Here is a 21675-nt window from a genome sequence, read left to right as displayed (position 1 = left end):
AATGTATGAGTCCTATTGTTTGCGTCGAAAACCTCAAGTTTTAAAACTAAATATGATATAAAATAAAACACATTTGAATTCAAAAACAAAACTTTTTCATCATATATATGAATAGCCCATGTAGGTGATATGCATGAAATAGTTAATAACAATATTGAACGTCATCGACAACTTTGTACTTATTTTTTTGCAACCTAGCCAAATCTAGTTTACATGGTTGTATTATGTATGTAGAACGTAATAAAAATAATATTATTATAATATCGTCTGTTTTGAATGTACGATAGTGTTTCTATTTCGTATGTCATCTGCCAGAGACGGATTGGTAAGATTGGTTTATCAAAAAATCGAGAATCTCCCCGATGGGTTGATCCTTGCAGTGTGGAAAACCGCTATATTATTATCAAATTAAAAAATAAATAAATGTTTGCTAAATACAAATAAAAATATTTCAAAACAAGTAAATATGTTAATTTTAAGTTGACTTTGTCACGGCTTGATAGATAAAACCTTAATATAAAACAGGATAATCAAATCATATCGTAAACAAGAGTGATACTTCATATTAAAAACTGTCTATCAATTTAAATGGTTTAGATTCAGAGTGATTTTACAGCGATATGAGTTTTTTTTTTTATGATAGTTTGAAGTTCAATTTTTCTCAACATTGGATATTCACCTATACGGTTGATTTATAAGTATTTCTCCACAACGATTTTTATTTTTTGTTACAATTCAAAAACAAAAAATTGCAGATACTTGAAATTTTTATGATAATTCTTTATAAATTATATAGTTTTCAAAATATTTCATATTTTTTTTTTTTAAGCTATTTAAAAATAATTGAAATTTTCTATTTTTCTTTGAATTTTTTGTATAAATGTCGATAAAATTAATAGATAAAAATACTTGAAAATTGTATACAAGTTTACTCATAAGTTTTTATTACCTACATCTGTACAAAACTATTGAAACAATTTATTTTTATATCTATATACATTTAAAGTTCAAATTTTTACAAAATTCATCTAATTCACAACAATTACTGACTACAGATATTTTGTTATCGACGTTTTATAAAATCCGAAAACTTTATAGCTAGTTTGAATATTTAATTTAAGATTCCTTGTACTAGAAATTCATATAAGAACCAAAAAATATATAAAAACAATTATTTTTTATAGATGTTTGAAGTTAAAATTTGGACTAAATTACATATTTAAACAATGAATAATGATATTCATAATTTTGTTATAATATATTCTAATTTTGTTATAATATATTCTGAAACAATATTCGTGGGGCTTTAAAACTTTTACGTATATATCGTGAATATTATTATACATAATGACATTTTCAAAATATGTAATTTAATTTTAAACTATTATCTATTTATACTATAAACCTATTCACACTATTTTACGGTAATAATAATATTGACCTAAAAGTTAATAAGTATAATAGGTAAGTTAGTAGTTACAAAATTAATATAATATGGTAAAAATATATAACTATAATAATGATAATGAGTGTTATTTTTTTGACAAAAAGTAAATCAAACTATCTTAATACTATTAGTAAAATAAACTATTTTCATAGGAATATCAAAAAACATATCATGAAGACATGAAATATACTTAGTGATATAATAGACTAACTTTCTATACTCACAATCATTTTTCGTATGCAATGATAAATCATTGAGTTCAAATTTAACACATCCAATACAATACGTGACCCACTTGACACCTATTGTACAGCTGAACGATATCCACTTACTCAGCTTTATTTTCTTGGAAGTCATAAATAAATGTATTTATTAACACAATAATAGGTCATGTAGATATTGCAAGCATTAATAGGAAAAAAAAATAATTAAATTTTAAAACAATAAAAATACTGATAGTTTAAGTTCTTTATAAATTATCTACCATTCCATTCATTTTCAAATAAAAAATAAAAATTTTTTAGCAGATAATGTTTAATTCATAGTTCAAAAATAATTAGAATTTGAAAAGAAATTTGTTAATTACCTAGATCAAGTTAACTATAACTTATTACCTCCATACTTAAAAAAAAGTATTATTGATTGTTTCGCTTTAAAATATAACAGAATATAAACTAAAAAGTAATTACAATTTAACTATTAGATGAACTGATGTAAATAATAAATAAAAATTATGATATTTTTCGTATTTTACTATTTTTATAATTATATTTCAATTTTAAATTAGACTATAATTTTCTTTTTTCTTTTCATATTTATATTGTCACTCGTTTGGCTCACCTCAAGCGTTACTTTTTGGAGTTCAAATTAATTAAAATTTAGTTCATTTTTTGTAAATGTATGTTATTGTAAATATTTGATTTGATAAATAAAAAAAAAAAATTTTAATTATTTAGGGGTAATACCAAACAAATTTTGAAATTGAAAATTTATATATTATATAATATAAAATATAATGGGTTATACTCGTACACCATGATATTTGTAATTTTTTTTCGGTGTATTTAATTATTATTATTATTATTATTATTATTATTATTACGTATTCTGTTCAACTGCTGGTAGACAAATACAAGTTGACGAACACGACACTTTATCGGAGAAACTATACATTAAATTTCCCGAAAGACTTTGGCATGGATTTCGATTACGTTGTTACGTCGTATCGTTTGTTACTGACAATCGATTGAATGGTATTTATTACAGCAACGGTATACATTTAAAACTTGTTTGTGCACATATACGTACAAACGTGCGTATTATCGTATTGTATAGTAACACGACTAACACGTGAATGATAAATGTATAAAATGTATACAGAAAGTGATGCACCAAGTATTCACTCCCATTTTTTTCCTTTAATATAAAATATATTTAAACACAGATTTTTAAGATTTTTAACTATACTTAAAGGCATAAATAACATTTTCTTATACTTACAGATTACATACACCATTTAAGCGAAATACCCTGTAGCAAACCTTTTTTATTCAAATGAAAACCACCTTTTTTTTTTTATTAGCGATTTTGAAAGAAATAATTTTTCTGAAACTGTTAAGCGTTAATATGTACTCGTACATTAATCGATTTTTAACGAATAATTTCCGAGTTGTTAAACTTTAAAAACTAAGGAAAATATTATCATTAATACGGTTCTCATTTGAACAATAAAAAAAATTATATCGCCACAGAATATTTCTTTTAATGATTAAAAATCTAACTTCTAAGTACCTAGATGACAATATGATCAAATAAATATTATCAAAATTAAAATAGAAGTGAACTTATTTTATTCGGTTCAAAAACTGATTATCTACGTCACGCGTGCTGAATGTTTCTATGGACTACCGTGTTTCTTTTAAACATAAGGGCACGTAAATCATACAAGAAGTAGGTATACATAATATCGATGAAAATAAAAAATATAAAGTGAATTTCCTATATGGTGTACTTTAAATGAATATATATTATAATTTATAATATAATTAAATTACCGATATGCGCATACGCTGCAGCTGCAGTTTATGCGATGCGATCCATCGCAATAATAAAACGATTATCCGACGTGCGTGTACGTAGCTAATTAATGGATCAATTAGACGCGTATTACGCTCCAATCAAATTAATCTTCTACACAACGATATTTGAGTGACGGATAACAGTTTGATTAATTCGGGCCCGATATAGCGCTATGTAATTGTTCTGATATACGAGTATTATATATGATGTTTTTATATTATTATATATAATATTTACCTTCTCAAATTAAAAATTCTATTTTTATAAAGAAAAAAATAGGAGCGTTACCCTGACCTCAAGGTCAAATTATTTACTTGAAAATTGTCTGGTATTGTGTTATTTATTATGTAACAATTTATAACCTAATCTAACCACGTTGATGCCCCAGAAAACCACACTATAAGTTCCGGGATATCAGTGTGGAAATACATTTTTTTTTTTATTGGTTATACATTTTTACGTAGTAAATTTCATAATACCAAACAATTATTTAGACAACGTTTTGACCTCGAAATAACAGGAAGTAATGATTTCTGGAATAAGCATCCAATCAAAATATGTTTAAAAAAATAATGTAAGTACCTATTAAAAATAAAGATCAAAATTATAAATAGCTAAGTGATTTAATAGCTGGTGACTTAGTCTAATAGATACGATATAATTGGACATAATAAACAGGGCTCTTAACTTGTTAGCTGTTCAGAGTTATTTACAAGTAAAAAATATTGTAGTTAATGATAAGTAATAATTGAAAAAATACTTGGATTTAAATACATAGTAGTTTAGTACTTAAATAGGTATTCGTCCAATATGATATCTACCGTAATTTTATGATACCTAGTTTAGTATAATATCTACCGTTTACCCATAATCTGTGTATTATATACATACTTTATCATTTTGTAATGAAGATTAAACTTTTATCGAAACCCCAAATTATATTATATTTATACATTAGTGAGTTAGGTAGGTATACCTTTATATTATACCTGTTAAGTGTGTGTTTGTGAGTCGTGTCGATTACATGTACTTTTACTGTAATTTATTTATTATTACTTATTAATATATTATTATGAGTTTGTCAACTATGAGTTATTTATATCGACACATAATTCAAAATGAAGAGATGTGCAAAAATTTTTTAAATATACCCAGTTTATACCAGTCGACCAAACATGTACAAAAATTAAAAAACTAAACAATTTGTGGTGGTGGATTGAAAAAGTTCTAAAAAATTGTCGAAAACGTGATTCGTAAGGTAATATTTGAAAACAATTTATAATCGATTAACAAAAAAAGGGTGCCAAACATTTTACTCCGTACGCAAAAATAATAACTTTTTTACGTATATGGATAAAATGGAAAGTGGTTTAAATTTGTGCGATATTGTAGAACTTGTTTGGCATTGGGTATATTTCAAATTAAGGTAACACAAGCCGAGGTATTTACGAAAAGATCAAAATAAACTATAGTCAACTGGTATAATTTATGTTGAGACGTAGCAGTAGCTGAATTTCAAAACCGTAAGAAAATGGGAGGTCCTAGCCTAGTTGTACAAATAAATGAATCCTTGTTCCAAGGTAAAAGGAAATAATCGTAGAAGATTACGTCTTGGAGATCGCAAACCTGAGAAAAGTCTGAGAAGATGAAGAGTGTTTAGATGAAGACGAAGTAATAAATAATCAAAATTACGGACAACGAATTCAAGGGCCATGTATTTTTAGTTTGTGTTGTAAACATTATGGTACTTTAAAGAAACGTTTTTTTTTAAATTTGAAAAACGTAATCAAGCGAGAAGCAAGTGGTTTGGCTGAAACCAACAGAATCACCAAGCCGGCAACAACAGAAGGCGATTGGATTTCAACGTTGGACATGTTTGATCTTCTAGTATACGTTAATATATTTGTACGACAAACGTACGCTTAATACTTTTTGAACAGAATATGATACTTGACGTAAGTAAGTTTTATTTTTAATAACAAACTATGTCACAAAAATGAATATTTATATATTTTAACACTATACAGTATACATATAGTTGTCAATAGGCAATAGCAGCAATATATGTTAGGTTTTTTATTGGAAATACATTTTAATTCAAATAATAAAAAATAATGGTACAAATGAGTTAATAGAAAAAAATATAACTCCGTCAACAATTTGAAAATAATTTACAGATAACTTTTTATACTTTAATAATATTGGGTAGTATGAGTTCATAATAAATACTCATATTTTGATATATTTTTGAGTATTGACATAATAATACGGAGGTATATTAAAGTGTCTAAACTTATGTTTATAAATCTATTACGGGTAATTAAGACGTCGAATTAAATAGGTTAATTTTTCGTTAAATTAGAATAATATAGTTTCAACTTTTTTTCTAAAACTTTTCTTAAAAACATTATTTACTATACATATAAATGCAACTTTTTTCTTAATAGCCGAAGAAAATTATATAGGAAAATAAATTATAAGCGCTCGATAAAATATTATTTCTTCTTAATACAATACAAAAATTATACGTATAGATACCGGATTTACAATAAATACCTATTATTTGTATAGTTTTATACTTAAGAGGCGTCCATAGGTAAAATTTTAGAGTAGGGCAAAATAAAAATAAAATTTATTTATATGTGAAATAATAAATATTTAATATTATTTTCACATATAAATGTAAATATGCTGTTAATTATTATGCTAAATATAAGTGTTTATAAAATAAAAATTAATAGCTCAATGTATTACAAAATTAAAAGGTTAACTTAAGTCAGATATTTAGGTTTAATATTGGATTGTAATATGAGATGGAAGTTTTTAATATTTCTTATTTTTATAATTATCTAAGCTTTTACTTTTTTTAATATTAACAACATACATTTTTAATTTCAAATCAAAATGTTCTTTTGAAATGCCTATAATTAACATTCTACTAATCAGAGAAAAGTCACTACAATTTTGGTGAATCGCGCACGAACGTAATAACACGAGTAAAGTTTTTTTTGCTTTTAAGGGTTTTAATATCAAAATTTGTTTCTTGTTGTTCAATAAATGTGCTTACTATATTTGTTTTATACGTATGTGTTCGTAAAAGCCACTTCTGATTACGTTCAATCTAAATTATGCTAATAATTATCTATTTTGATAAGAATTCAAAATAACTGAACTTTGTTCTTAAATAGAACTATACAAAAATAAAAATAAATTTCATTTTTTAACTCTAATAAATTACAACGTGTGAAATCAGAAACCATAGGTAGTAATAACTAACCTTAATCTTGGAACCTTAAACACATCGTTTTCACTGTATTTTTTTGTGTAGTATTTTTTATTTCTTAGTCAAATAGTTTGAACATTCAATACAAACTTCCTCACTGGATTTTATTATACCAATTACAAAAATACCAAAAGTATCTATATAATATAGTCACAAACCGTGTAGATTAATTTTTTAATTGTATTTTGGCATTAATATTGAATAGTGTATACTATATACCACAGTCTCGGTCCTCGCACTTACTATGGTATAGGTAACATCTACCGAAATTTGCGTAATAATGCGCTCTACTAAAGAACACTATATGGTTGACAATAGCAACAACAGACTTTTAATTATTTAGTTATTAACTATTGACTCTATGTGTTTAACGTTTACTTAACTAAATCAAGTTAATTTTTTTACTAACTTGCCCGTATTTGCAAGTTGTATGATGCTACCTTGGAAAAAATGCACAGTAGAACTCTATTCAAACTTTCCTTATGTGGCTCTATTAAAAAAAGATTCGATTTTAATATTGTATTATTTATAGAGACGTTTGGGTACTGATAAATGACAATAATTAGTATTAATGAATTAGAGATTATTAACTTAAAATTAAAATTTTACCACAATATATCTTAATGAAGTAACTGACAGATTTCTTAGTATCAAAAAAAAAGTATTAATTTTATTTTGTAAATAAAATTGTGCTTTGTTTTATCATATGCCTATATAATTATTATTATTTTCTTTTTTCCTTTTTTTTTTTTTTTTAGGAAGAAGACTTTTTTTCCTGCACCCCCAATTAACCTTGAAGTAGTAAACTCTCAAATACTGCTTCTAATTTGTTTTCAATGTTTTTACAAATAAAAAGTATATTATGACATTTTAAGAACATGGTATATTATATTAAAAATAACATAATTTAAAAAAACATATTCTGTTTATATGCTAATTCAACAATAATTTCCAAACTATAATAGTTAATAATTATAATAATAATAGGAGAACGTTTTATTCAAACGCATTTAATAATAAGGTATAACAGGCATATTATAATAGTAATATATATTCGTCACATGTCGTTTGGAAAAGACGTGGAATTTCTAGACCATTTATTGCAATGAAGCAGTCCATTATAGGTATTACTATTATATTATTAATATCGCCACGATGCGAAAGCAACATATTTGAATAAACAAAAAAAATTAGTAATTTAATAACTGCATTACATACTTATACATAATACATATAATTCTATTTAATAATAATAACAAAACGTTTCTTTTTTTTATTCAAATTGATAATAACTTGGTATATTATTAGCTTAAGTAATATTATTTAACAGTGACACGTTATATAATAATTTTAAAAACCTACCTGTCGATGTCTGTTAAAAAAATAAGCATTAACAACTATTTCCAAAATATCGTTGCAATAATAGGCCTAAAAAAATCAACAAATATGGCGATGTAATCAGGAAACAAAATATAATTTCAAATGTCAAAATGGCGAGGTTTAAAAATCAATTTTTTCAAATGACCTATGACATAATATATATTTAATAATATTATATAGATTATAGTTGATAGGTATATACATTTTTATATAATATATTTATATACGAGTTTCAACAAATACAAAAACAATATATAAAAATAAATAATAAATATATGTATAGTGTATAAATATATACATACAACATTATACATTCCATGTGTACGCACTTAAATATCATAATAGTGTGTATTTTTAGGTGATCTGACATAGACATGTATGTTAGTAATTATAGATGTACTATTCATCTACAATATACCAATATTGAGTATAGATATTAATAGTATAATTATACAACTATATAATACTTAACAGGCCTTATTCTAACAAAAGGTAGAAATCTAAGTAAAAGTATTAAATACGAAAAGTGCAGTCCGCAACTTAACTGCCATGTATGATAACTGATAAGTCAGAATATAATAATCGCATATACCTATTCTTAAGGTTCATACAACTGTGTCACTATAATGACATGAATAAAAAGTATTGTGAATGTAATAATTATACAATATAGCAAAATATTTGGAAACTTTATGACAAGGGGGGCGAAGATAACTTTAAGCTTTTTAATTCCAACATTATAGTAATCCTAACCTATACATTATATGACTGTGATATTATATCATAAAACATCAAAATAATAAACACTCGATGGTCTCAAAAATTACCTCTACTTGCTCCATTAACTCATCATCAAAGTTCTGTCATCAACATGTGTCCAAACTATATTTAAAAAACAAATGAAAAATCTTTAAAATAGGGCCTGCTGTATTGCATCATAACTATCTAATATCTAAATACTCAACGATATATTTTATAAATACATACATATAAACAAGACCGGAACTGAAAACTAATAGGTAGAGTTCACATATTTTTTTAATATATCAACCAAACTGTAAAATTATTCTTAATACAATATTACGAAATATTTATTAATAAATTTATCTACGTATAAAAAAATTCTGGACCAGAACCCCTTGCCTAGTTACGGTCTTGTATACTATATTATGTATAATATAATTATACGGCATGGTATACACTGTAACAGTATTATAAGAATATAAAATATATATATAATGTAGAAGGTCATATATAATATAGGTCATATAAAGTGTGTTAATAAAATGGAGTCAGTAACCCTAGCTCCACAAGACGCATGCAGTGCAAATATCTTTTAAGTGCAATTTAATTATTTTTTTTTTTATGTAATTTTTTACGACTAATAGACTCTCTATATTTTACCGTGATAATAGGTTTATGTCACTTAAAAAAATAAACTTCACTAAAATACTCGCACTGCATCACGAACTGGGGATTACTGGCGACCCAAATTAACAACCGTACATACTGCAGCCTATTTTATAATATTGATAGTGCAGTTACTGTACAGCGCGATCATTTCCATCTTTTATTTTGTGAGGAGGTAGATCGCCGGGAGACTTCGAACGACCGGACGTATTCGGGCATGTCACCGACGCCCACCAGTATCCGGGTGTACAGCTTCTCGGTGTCCACCCGGAAAACTTCATACTTGAGCGTGTTCAGTCCATCGGCTCTATAACGTTTTTTGCTAGTGTGCACTAACTTAAGTCGAACAGCGTGGGCGAGCGGTTTACGTTTGACGTGCTTGACCATCGTGTATCGAGCCAACCGCTCGGGTGGCCGGGTGATCGGCAATCCGACCTGTTCCAACCTGAATAAAAAATATAAAATAGATATAAGTATTTTGATTACCGATTGAAAAATTTTTAAGCGGCATAAGAAGTGACCAAAGCGTGACCGCTAAGGTGGTAATGGGTTGCTTTGTTGTAAAACACTATTGCAGCAAACAGTCGTTATTTGCAGACACAGTATATAACAATATATTATATACACATATGTCCTATATACAGAGTAATTCACCTACAAGCACGGTTATTACCATTTTTTCATTTTATTTTTCTCTTTTTCGGAATTTTTAAGAATAGATACTCAGAATTTTTTATAACATTTTAGGGGTACCCCTATGATGATATAAACTTCTTTTTTTAAATTTGAACCACTCTGTTTTACTGGATATTTTTAAGCAGATAATTTTATTTCAGATATATTATTGATGAATAAAAGAAGATGATCGTGCTTGGGGATTCACTCTGTAATTACTACACATAAATTTGTATACGGTACGATCACAAACATTTTTACGAATATATATTTATATTTTTGTATATTATAATGATAAATAATACTTTATATTTTTATAAAAAATATAACGCACTTTTTAAATAACTTTACACAAATTCTAAATAGGTATAATTGAAAATAATATATTATTTTTAATTTTTAAGTTGTAACATTTTAACGCGTCAAGCAGTGGCGTCATTCAAGCCCCGTGATAAGATAATATACATTTTACATATTTGAAAATTCTATAGTATGACATTTTGGCCTAAGTCAAATGTCGATTCACTCCTGAACTGCATTTTTAGATTCCTCATCAAAAATTAGAATGACCTGCTTAAATTTTTGAGCATTCGGAAGAGAAAAAATTAATAAACATGATCGCTGTCAATTATAGTCCAAGACATAATACTATAATAACATTTACAAATTTACTAAAAACTCAGACGGTGTTTTTTTTATTATTATTTTGAAATACAATTATATTATATTAATAATAGCTCAAAATAGGTTAAACCATAAAAAGTATAAGTATACGTATGTGTATTGTGTATTATGTATCAGCATTTTAGCTGCAATTTGTTGTGAGTACCTCACATAGTCACGTACTTACTCACGATATCTCTCTCTCTCTCTAACATTACAACTCTTCAAGAGTTTTTATTGTCACCGACAGTCTTCCTCTTTTTTCGATTTTGTACTTTTTTTTTGCAATTTGGTATCCTTACTTTCTCTAAATCCTGCTTTATTCCATCAATTTTTGGCTTCTTCAGACGCCCTCTTTGTCTCTTTCCGATAGGTTTCCACTCGACCCCGAAATTTTTAAGTACTCTAAGTCTGACCTTCTAATCACGTGTCTAAACTACTTGATTTTTTTATATTTTCACAAAATTAGTTATTCTTGGAACTCCTGTCAATTCTAAGATCTCTTTTTTTGTTTTTTCTACGCCAGCATCCTAGTTCATTATCATTTATTGAACCACAGATAATTCACTGTATTTTGTTTTAAAATGATATCAGTTTTTGCTCTGTTCAGTTTGTTAATAGTCAGTAATCATATCTATCGTATTCTGCTTATGTCAAGGTTTATCTAATTATTTCCGTGAATAGATACACTTTGATTCTTCTAAAAAACAATTTAGATATTTTGAGGTATTCGGTTAACGAAAATTATGTCCTTTTCATAATGGCACTGGTCTCACTATCTAGTACTTTATTATTAAGCACGCCTTCAAAATAATTTTTCGATTTTGTTACTCTCTCGTTCAGGTCTATTAAAATATTATCATCTATATCCTTAACAGCTTTCAGATTAAGGTTAAATTGTTTATACTTTTTAATGTTAAAAAATAAATTCCATATTCTTTCTTTTTTGCGATCTTGTTCTGTATCATGCAATAGCTTATTCATATAGCTCTTTCTCTCTTTCTCTCTTTCTCAGTATGACCTGTTTACATGCTCTGCGTTTCTCTTTAAAATTGTATTCGCTTAAAGAGTTCATAAGCTGGAAGTATCTTTGACTAACTATACACAATTATTTAAAATTTGTTAGACATTTTATAAAATTGTATGCAAGGTTTTGGGAATCAACTTAAAAAATTTAATATCGAAATATTCCAAAAAAAATATTCACATTAGGATTGCAAAAAAAAGTTCCCATTTAAATTTCTTAAGTTTAATCCCAAAACCCTACCTAAAATATTATGAAAAAATTATAAAAATTACTAATAATTTTAGTAATTTTTAAAACAAAAAACTTTCGTGTTAAAAATTGTTCTATGTTATGAATATTTTATACTTATATGGTAACATAAATTTTAAATCGCCCTATATAATACATTGTGTATTTATAAATAGGTTAGACCTATTATGATGGTACAAGTTAAAATGGGGCCTTTAAACTATTATAGGACTCTTCCGCTTGAGCAGTATTGACGTAAAATGTATATTAATTACAAATTTATACAAGTACACAATAGTACCTAAGCGTGTATACACCATTGCGCATTCACATACATAAAATAAATATCAGAATATAATTTATTGCATACGTCATCGATTTTATCGGTGTACGATATATTGTACTATTATCATTATATGGTACTTTGATATTTACCACTTAACCAACCATCACTCTCGAAAAAAATCGTAGTTGCGCTATTAGCTAATGAGCATACACAATTCTAAACATACAATGTTTTATATGTAGGTATACTTAAAATATAAATAATTAATATAAAGTGCTTACCTATATCCCATATCATCGTCTTCACCGCCCCAACCCCAAAATAGATTTGAGTAGCCGTTGACGAGTAAATAATGATCCGGTCTTATGTTGAACACTCCACCCACCAATTTGTGATAGGGTAATCTTTATGTTTGTTAGTAAAAAATATAAATCATAGTTATATATTAGTATATATATATATATATATATATATATATATATATTTATCAATATTTTTAATACCTTTATCAAAAATATAACTATGCCAATTAATTTTCTATTATAGTACATCATTTTTTATTTCACATTATTCCTATTAAATTATTTATTAATTTAAATAAAATATTGTGTATATCATAGGAATTTATGTCCACTATATGTCTATGTACAAACTTTAAAAAGAAAGCGCTTATTTTATTTGTTTTCGGTCTTTGGTGTACTATAAAACTGCAAAACAAAGTCTGAAATTATTTTCACTATAATTTAAAGAATATCAAAAAATATAACCTTAGGACACATGCGATAATACAGCTGACCCGAATCTTGCCCTCGGAAAACTGAATAAAAAAATAATAATATGTCCCGTGCTGCTATTTTTTTTGAAAACTGCTATCCAAAATATGATTCATCGCAGAAGAAAAAAAAATATAATAATAATATTACTTTGAAACCAATAAAAATTGATTCTTTACAGTTTGCTTTGCTAAGCATTTTAAATTTATAAAACCCATTTCCTGATAACATTATCCTCGTCGTAGGTATGTATTATAAACTGTGGCGTTCCGTGATATTGTCTGAGCCGTAGTTATATTCGGAAGTAATCCTATTTTTCACGATTAACGATTATATAACATTTATAGCTCAACAGTAAGCAATATATATCTGATATCATACAAATTTGTTATTATTTCATACATACTTCAATAATGCAATTTTATACGCCAATGTTAAAAGTCTGCGAGGGCGTTAATCCTATATTGATTATTTTAATACATTTATACCACCTGACACCAATTAGAGTAGTTATAAAAGCTTATATAAATACATACACACATTGTCAATTTTATTAATACCCATCACGACATCACCATTTGACAGTGTATATAATATAGATAGTTAATTTAATAATTAGGCCGACGATGATGTTACGACCATTACTTAAAGGTAATACGTATTCGTTCGTCTTTATTCTCTGATCTTTTATAGTTTTATATTAGACATTAGTGTACTATAAAATCAACCAATCATGAATATTTAAAAAGACTAAAACTAGAATGTAAGATAGATATTATGTAACATAAGAAAGTATTTTTGGCACACAAATAAAATCAATGACGGAATGACAATTTTATACTTGCACCGTATTTTTCAACTCATAATTCCATAAAAACATTTCATATGTTTTCGATACTTTTGTTTTATTGATTATGATACTTATACAACTTAATTATTAAATTATATAAGTTTTTTGCTGTATATTAACTATACTTCCACCAATTATTCCATTTATTTAAAATTTTAAATAATATTTAACGATTTATAATAGTTTAAGATGGACGTTTCAGCAAGTTAATTTACCCTCTTACCAGCAATAAACCACGAAGTATGAAATATTATTTGCTTACATACAATGAAAAAATGTAGCTACATTTTAAGACGTACTTCCGATACTACAAACTTGGATCAAAACAAAAAACAAACGCCTCCAAATCCGGCTGCCACGAGACGTACTCTTATCAGATGACACTGATAACTCTTGTCTCTTACGACAATGATTAACACTTAACACAAACTCTAAGTTACACATTATTTAATCTAACCCTGAACTTTTAATAATATTTATCTAATACTATATTGAAATATTTTGAAATAAAATAGATAGATAAAAAACATGTTCTTTTAAATTTTTATAACAAACATAATTTTTAATTGGTATGAATGAAAAAAATACACTGATGACCGAAAATTACACGATAATTAGATAATATTAAGCAGATAACGAAACACAGATGCACTATGCAAATTTGGTACATCAAGTTAAAAATGAAATCAAAAAGCCGAAAATAAGAATTTCGATTTCTCAATGATAAAAATTACATCTTAAATAGGTATAATATTTAGTTTGTATAATGTTATTAATAACATTATAATTTATTAAATGTATTTATTTTGATTTTTTATATTGTTATGTTTTAATTTATTACACTACATACTTATGCATAATTATTTGAATTCTTATGCAATCCTACGACAATAACCGTGGTATTACACAAATATCCAATATATGGTAATAATATTATCATCATACATTATAAGGAAATATACCAAGTATGTGCTTACTGATATTTAAATTCATTGACGGCCACTGACAGGTGTCTGGGGAATTCCGAACAACTATACATGTTTCTGTCGTCTTCTGGCAACATGTCTACATCATGGAAGACATAGCAGCCGTATAACCCTTTATGCCAATCACCCTCATCGCGTAAGCCGTACGTGCGGTAAATCGTCAAAAAGGCTGCATTCATAATTGCACCTTTATTGAACGTTGCATTACTGACCTAAATAGACAAACGTTTAGTGATGTAAAATTATTTTAAATTGTAAAAATATTAAATAATTTATAATAACTATTTTCCACACTTTTTAACAAGTAGCTAAACATTATTATTTGTTCATACAGTAAAATTAATATTTAATTATAATTAGATAATGTATTACTATACTAATTTCACGTATGTAAAATGACAGCAAACATATGTCATCGTGATGATGAGAAAGAAATCCAATTTATTTAGAATTATAAATCAAATTAACTTAGATGTAACACGTACCTACATCTAGACCCATGCGCAAGATTTCTTCATAAAAGAGGTTACGAAAAAAATGAATCTATACAAATAGTATTATATTTATATTAATTTTTTTAATTTATGAAAAGTGCTTATTAATTATAGTTTTTCGATTTTACATTATATTTCAAGAGTCTTTCTTTTAATTCGATAAAACCAATTTATGTTAATGATCGAAATAAAAAAAAAAAAGGAATGGTTAGGAATTTAACCCTCCCGCCTTATACATGGGACTGCGTATATCGCATCATACGTCAACAAAGATCAAATGTTGTAAAAATATAAATATTTTTTCAAAAGTTTACTCCTATTTTTATTTATACCGAACAATAAATATTTGTGTTTATCTAAATGAAAACTATTTCATGAAGATTTCTTTGAAAGTTTGTTAAAATCTGTCTCCCTTGTACATACGGATCACATAATATCTACACAGTGATGCGCTGTAGTACGATTATAATTAAATAATAAAAAAAAATATTCGATTACTCACAAATTAATATAAGTATTTTGGAAATTAAGCTTAAATACTTAACTATTAATAAAAAATTGATGATATAGTTGCGCAGTTGTGCAGTTGCACAGACATTATATAGGTACTCATACTACCATATAGATATTTCTAATAAATAATAGTTAATATTACAAATTACGCAGCGTTATTCGTTTCATATACGTACCTGTTCGACAACAAATATTTTGAAATCCAATTGTTGTCTTTTCAACACCGGTATAAGCCTGTACAACAATGTCCATAAATGATCCTTTCTATCCCTATAGGGTATGATGATGCACACTGAGTGTCTAGCTTTACAATCATCCGGTGCCCAAGAACCGCCCACGCCCATTGATCCAACTGCGTCCACGATTTCCTCTTCGGTCATGTTAACGGCGATGCTATCCAATTTCTCAGCACCATCTGAAATTTTATATTTGTAAATTCAAACAAAACACATATTATACATTAAGTAGGTCCATTAACACATGTTATAGAGTTTTGAAACATTAATTGTCATTTGTCAAATTATACACTATTTTCTTTTTTTTTTTTAGGATAAAAGGCTTCAACTTCTAAGGTCATTAGCCTGAAAATTATACACTTTTATCCCGTATAGCCATGTATATTAAAATAACCACATTCAAAATAAGTTATGAATGTATATTTAATTACATTATTTTTTTTTATTGATCTTAAGCTTCAGCGACAAGGGCTACAAGCTAAATTACATTATACTATAATAATATCTTATCGTAGTCGTTTAATTTTAGCTGTAACGTTTTTGTTAATTAAGATATTAAAAAAATTATCATAGGTACTCATGTTAACTATTTATTTTATTTTCTGCATTTAAATTTCACGTACCAAGAACATTTATTTTATTATTATTATTTTTTTTATGTAGCAACTAAATGGCAAAGTAATGAGTAACATTTCTAATGTACAATATGAGACAAAAAAAAATATAATTATTTTAATTATTTAGTAAAAATACATACAAAACTAAAAGCTTACGTACATTTTTTATTTTCTCTCGATTAGTGAATTAGATGATAATTTTTATACAGCTAGTAGTTAAAATTATTTTTTATTAACAGCAAAATTGTACATTGCCTACCTATTACATAGTTATTACTCAATGGAGATTTTCTTTGCTATGGGCTATTGTTATCGTTATTATACAAAATAGAAATCAATAAAAAAATTATTATACACATATAGTTGTTATTTAATAACACTAAAAATATATAAATATATAAGTGTATCGATATATCTATGATATAATTAATGGTTATCATTAGAATCACATAGGTAGTATACAAAATTTTATATTTATGTGTATATATTAGCTGATAAAGTATCGTACTTCATTTAATTCAATTTAATAAATTTAATATATATTAATATTTAATTTAAAATACTGAATACCTATCTAGCATCTATAAAGATAGACTCCCATCATAAAATTTTAAAACTTCAACTGGTAATAAATATGTAAATATTACAAAAATATTTTATACTTTCTTGAATGTCTTTAAAATTATATCTAATAATTCTTCGAAATTATTAATATGAAAACAGCTCTAACAACTTCGTAACTATAGCGCTATCAAAAAAAAAAATTGTCAAACACAAAATTAAATATTTTATTTAAAAATCTAACCTAACTTTAATACTTCTATATAAAATATTAATTTGAAGTTAATAAGTATAAATATTATAAAAGTTATTTATTTTTTTTTTTTTAAGTAACTAATTAGGTACTTAACTTATTGATTTAACTCAATTTTAATTTTTAATTTATAAATTTCTAAAATTGCAGGCATAAACATACTTACATAAAACTGGTGGTATTTTTGGACACCATGGTTTTGGTCGACATGGCTCTAATCGTTCTGAAATTACATTTGACTTCTCTGCGTTTCTCCGCAATTCTGCTAATTTTCCCGAACAGTATCCGTTAGCTTCGTTCTTTAACTGAGTGACAAACATTTGAAGGCTTGGTGGTTTAGACTTCAACAAACGTTCTAACTGGAAATCTTTATTCTGTGCACTGCTAGCTGGCTAATTTTTAAAGCATATTATTATATTATATTAGTAAACAAAACAAGTTTTAATTCAAAAATTCTGTTTATAGTTATATACATTTACTAAAAAAATACTTACATCTGGTTTTAATTTTGCCACTTGTAAACTGTTGACCTTCAAAGAACTTCGTTTTTGTAAAACTGGAGCCTGTAAAATCATTAGTATAAACATTTGTATTTAATCAGATATACATGATATGGAGAAATAAAAAAAATATGCTATAAATTATATCGAATCTGTAAAATATAAAACCATGCATATAATTATCCATTTGTTATATACGTTATCTAAAAAACAATTTTAAGCATATTATGATGATGAAGCTGGCCAATTATTCCTCCTTTAATTTTTTATTATTATTACTTTATGTATTGTTACTTGTTAATATTACTATTAATTATTATTACCTTTATTATATTATTTTCTAACTATTTCTTTTATCGTTACATTTTACACATTTTTAAATTTACTAAGCTTCAAGATATTTTAAATTGGGTTCAACTCATAAACATATATAATATTATGTAGGTATAAATAAATAAATAATTTACTGTATATTAATGACATAATCATCATTTAAAACAATTTTTACTTTGAAAAATGTTAATTGGACACTGTAGGTAGGTACTCGAAATTAATAAATTAATAGTCACTAAATTCTAAACAGTTAAATTATGTTGACCGAAAATAAGGGCTGAATAATAAATATTTCAGTTTTTAAATAGTTATATTTTTCATAAAAATTTAATATTATAAACTATCATAAAATTAAAATATAAATAGGGAAGTGCCTTACTAAAATCGTTATTTTTCAGGTACGTCATATCAAATTTTGTCAAAATTAAATAGATGTATAAAAAAATTATGCTAGAAAATACTATAAAAATATTTATGAGAAACCAGTTTGTAATAAATTGATAAAATTTTATTAAAAAACAAACATTTTATCGAGAAGAATCAAAAATCCAAATATTTTGAACAGATTAAAAAGAATCAAAGTATTTTTTAAATATTTTTATGTCCAAAAAATGTAATATAAATTTATTCATAACAAACTTTCAAGTATATATAGTATATATTATGTTTGAAAATTAATGTTGCTTTAATACAAAACATTATTGTAAATTTTACCGTTTTTTATATCGTTTCTTTTTTTCTTTTTTTTGGTTTTCCATGTGATTATTTTTAAAATACTGACTATTTTTTAAACTTTAGATCCCCCTCCTCACGCACAAATAAATACCAACTAAATCTAATTTATTATTATAGACCATGGGCGTCCCTATGGTGGAGGAACAAGACAGGGCACTTGCCCCCCTCTAGAATTTTAAATTTGTTTCCTAATTGTAATAATTTAATGTTATACTGACGAAACATAATAATGTTCTATAAATAAAATGTATTGTAATAATACCTAAGTGTAATAATGACAAAACATGATAATGTACTATAAATAAAATGTATCTATAAAAAAAATCTTTATTTATATTTTAAATTAATTTTGCCCCCCCCTCCCTAGAGAAAATGTCAGGGGACGCCCATGTAATAGATCTAAAGTCTAAAGTATTTTTACTACTTCAAAGTGTACAAAAAACATGTCATTGTAAACCCGATTATTTATCTTTCCGCTGAGAATCTTGAACGTTATAGAAATATATTTGTAGATTTTACCACCATATCATTAAAAAATATAATTGCGCTACTGGTTCAAATTCATGAACTATGAACATTCTTTTTATAAATAAATGTACGTTACGATTGCCTTTTTTTGTAGACCGAGTCAACAAATAAATAAACAATTTTAAAGAAGACTCACGCGAGTTACAGCCAAGAAGCACATGGCGAAAACGACGAGCAGCACTAAAACAAACGGAAGCACCTTGATTGTCCATGCCCAGATCTTTGCAGTCGGCGTGTAGCGAAATACTCGGGCTTTCTGTACTCTCACTACCACCATGACATGAAATAATAAGCCTCATGGCTCGCCTGACATGGACACGATCCTTTGCGGCAACTAACAAGGACACGCGAAACCCGATATGATAATATTATAATATATTATAGGCAGGATGTATATCGTATGCTGTCGCAGACGTTGTTGATCTCGTCGACGGTTTTTGTCCAGGACGACGACACAAAAGCAGCTGTAGCGGTCATATCGCATGCACGAATTTCTTCAATCGACTGCCGGACGGGCTCTGTGCAGCGACGGATACTCGCCCATGAAAACTATTATGTTACGGAAACATACTGCGCGATACAGTGTTTGTTTTGCCGATTCCAAAATATATCGACAATATTCGCGGTATGATAACCTACCCGACAGCGATTTTATTAGTAGTTAGTTAGTTGTTACACCGCAGCGTGCAAACAGAGAACTATTTCGTTCAACGCGGTCGCGCACATGCTTATTGATTTTCTCGGCCATATGACAGGCACCACTCCCGGGCCGCACGAGCACGACACACGCGTATATTTAATGACGTGTACACAAGCCCAGATAAAGTTGACCGAGGAGAGGGGCACGGCCCCAGACCTTAAGATTTGAGATATTTTAGAGGCCTCTAATTTTGCACTAAACATTTCTAATAAGTAGGTATAAAAATTACTTATTAAACATCGCGTGTAAAAAAACACAACTATAATGTACCAACGTGAAAAAAATATTAGAGTTTGCCAATAAAACACTTACCACTTTTTAATTTATTTTAGTGATTTAATATTACTATCAGTGTAATGAGAAATGTATAAGTACGATATAATACTAAAATAATTGCTTCAGCAAAAGCTAGAAAAATGTTTAAATTGAATCTTTATATAAGAGTTGTATTACTCATATAGTCATATTTAATGGTTTACTCACTAGGTATTGCTATATGAAAATAAAAATAAATAAACTCTTATTGTATTATTAGGTAACTATGTATAAAATAATTATTAAAGACAATTTTTTTTTTTTTTTTTTTTTTCATAATGGATATTTTATTTTTATTATTAATTGGGTATATGAATATGTGATTAATAAAATTAATAAATACCTATGTTTTCAGCTCTAATCACATAATCTAATTGTGCCCCTAAAGTATAGATTAATTCAAATGAAGAAAAAAAAAATTTTTTATAGTGCTACAAATATTTTAATCCGAATTATACGTACTGGACAATCATAGTAATAAATAAACGTATTTATACACATCGAATTATTTTTAGTAAGTATTATAATAAAAATATAGAAATTACATTTTATTAAATAAAATAATAATCTCGTAAAAATGGAAAAATATAAATTTAATTTACAAAATACAATCACTACTTGAATTCACAGTTATTTATACAGGGCCGGTGCAAGGGTAATGAAACTAGGAAACCTGGCGGCTAGAACCTGCACAGGGCTCCGCGCAAATGTGAGACCCTGCGGAAACGGACCTCACTCCAGGAAACAAATTATTAGAGACCAAGTATTATAATTTAGAAATATAACATAATTAATAATAACAT

At 26.5% G+C, this 21675-nt stretch overlaps 1 protein-coding gene across 2 annotated transcripts; it reads right to left on the bottom strand.

The window, feature by feature from the left end:
* Positions 1 to 8468: 8468 nt before the first annotated feature.
* Positions 8469 to 20604, bottom strand: LOC112598868 (beta-1,4-N-acetylgalactosaminyltransferase bre-4-like). 2 transcript variants are annotated; one of them, XM_025345517.1, is made up of 7 exons: positions 19994 to 20596; positions 18256 to 18324; positions 17928 to 18153; positions 16271 to 16509; positions 15079 to 15299; positions 12760 to 12882; positions 8469 to 10044 (listed from the first exon to the last, which is right to left on the bottom strand). In XM_025345517.1, exons 1-7 carry the CDS (start codon positions 20132 to 20134, stop codon positions 9747 to 9749), a joined length of 1317 nt encoding a protein of 438 aa, XP_025201302.1. In that variant the 5' UTR covers positions 20135 to 20596; the 3' UTR covers positions 8469 to 9746. The 2 variants fall into 2 exon arrangements, with proteins under 2 accessions (XP_025201302.1, XP_025201303.1); XM_025345518.1 differs by lacking the exon at positions 12760 to 12882 and having other exon boundaries at positions 19994 to 20604.
* Positions 20605 to 21675: the final 1071 nt, after the last annotated feature.

This window comes from Melanaphis sacchari, unplaced genomic scaffold, assembly GCF_002803265.2.
Source record: "Melanaphis sacchari strain LSU unplaced genomic scaffold, SCAv2.0 Contig4_pilon_pilon, whole genome shotgun sequence".
NCBI classification, from domain to species: Eukaryota; Metazoa; Arthropoda; class Insecta; order Hemiptera; family Aphididae; genus Melanaphis; species Melanaphis sacchari.
The sequence above is the reverse complement of the archived record's forward strand: the minus strand, read 5'-3'. Positions and strand labels throughout refer to the sequence as shown.

Bases quoted from the DNA above. Each gene is read 5' to 3' on its own strand.
- LOC112598868 (XM_025345517.1), bottom strand. From the start codon at position 20,134: ATGGTGGTAGTGAGAGTACAGAAAGCCCGAGTATTTCGCTACACGCCG. The intron at 18,325-19,993 runs GTGAGTCTTCTT...ATGATTTTACAG, and splicing joins GCTTCTTGGCTGTAACTCGC to GCTCCAGTTTTACAAAAACG. The intron at 10,045-12,759 runs GTAAGCACTTTA...TTTTTTATTCAG, and splicing joins GACGATGATATGGGATATAG to GTTGGAACAGGTCGGATTGC.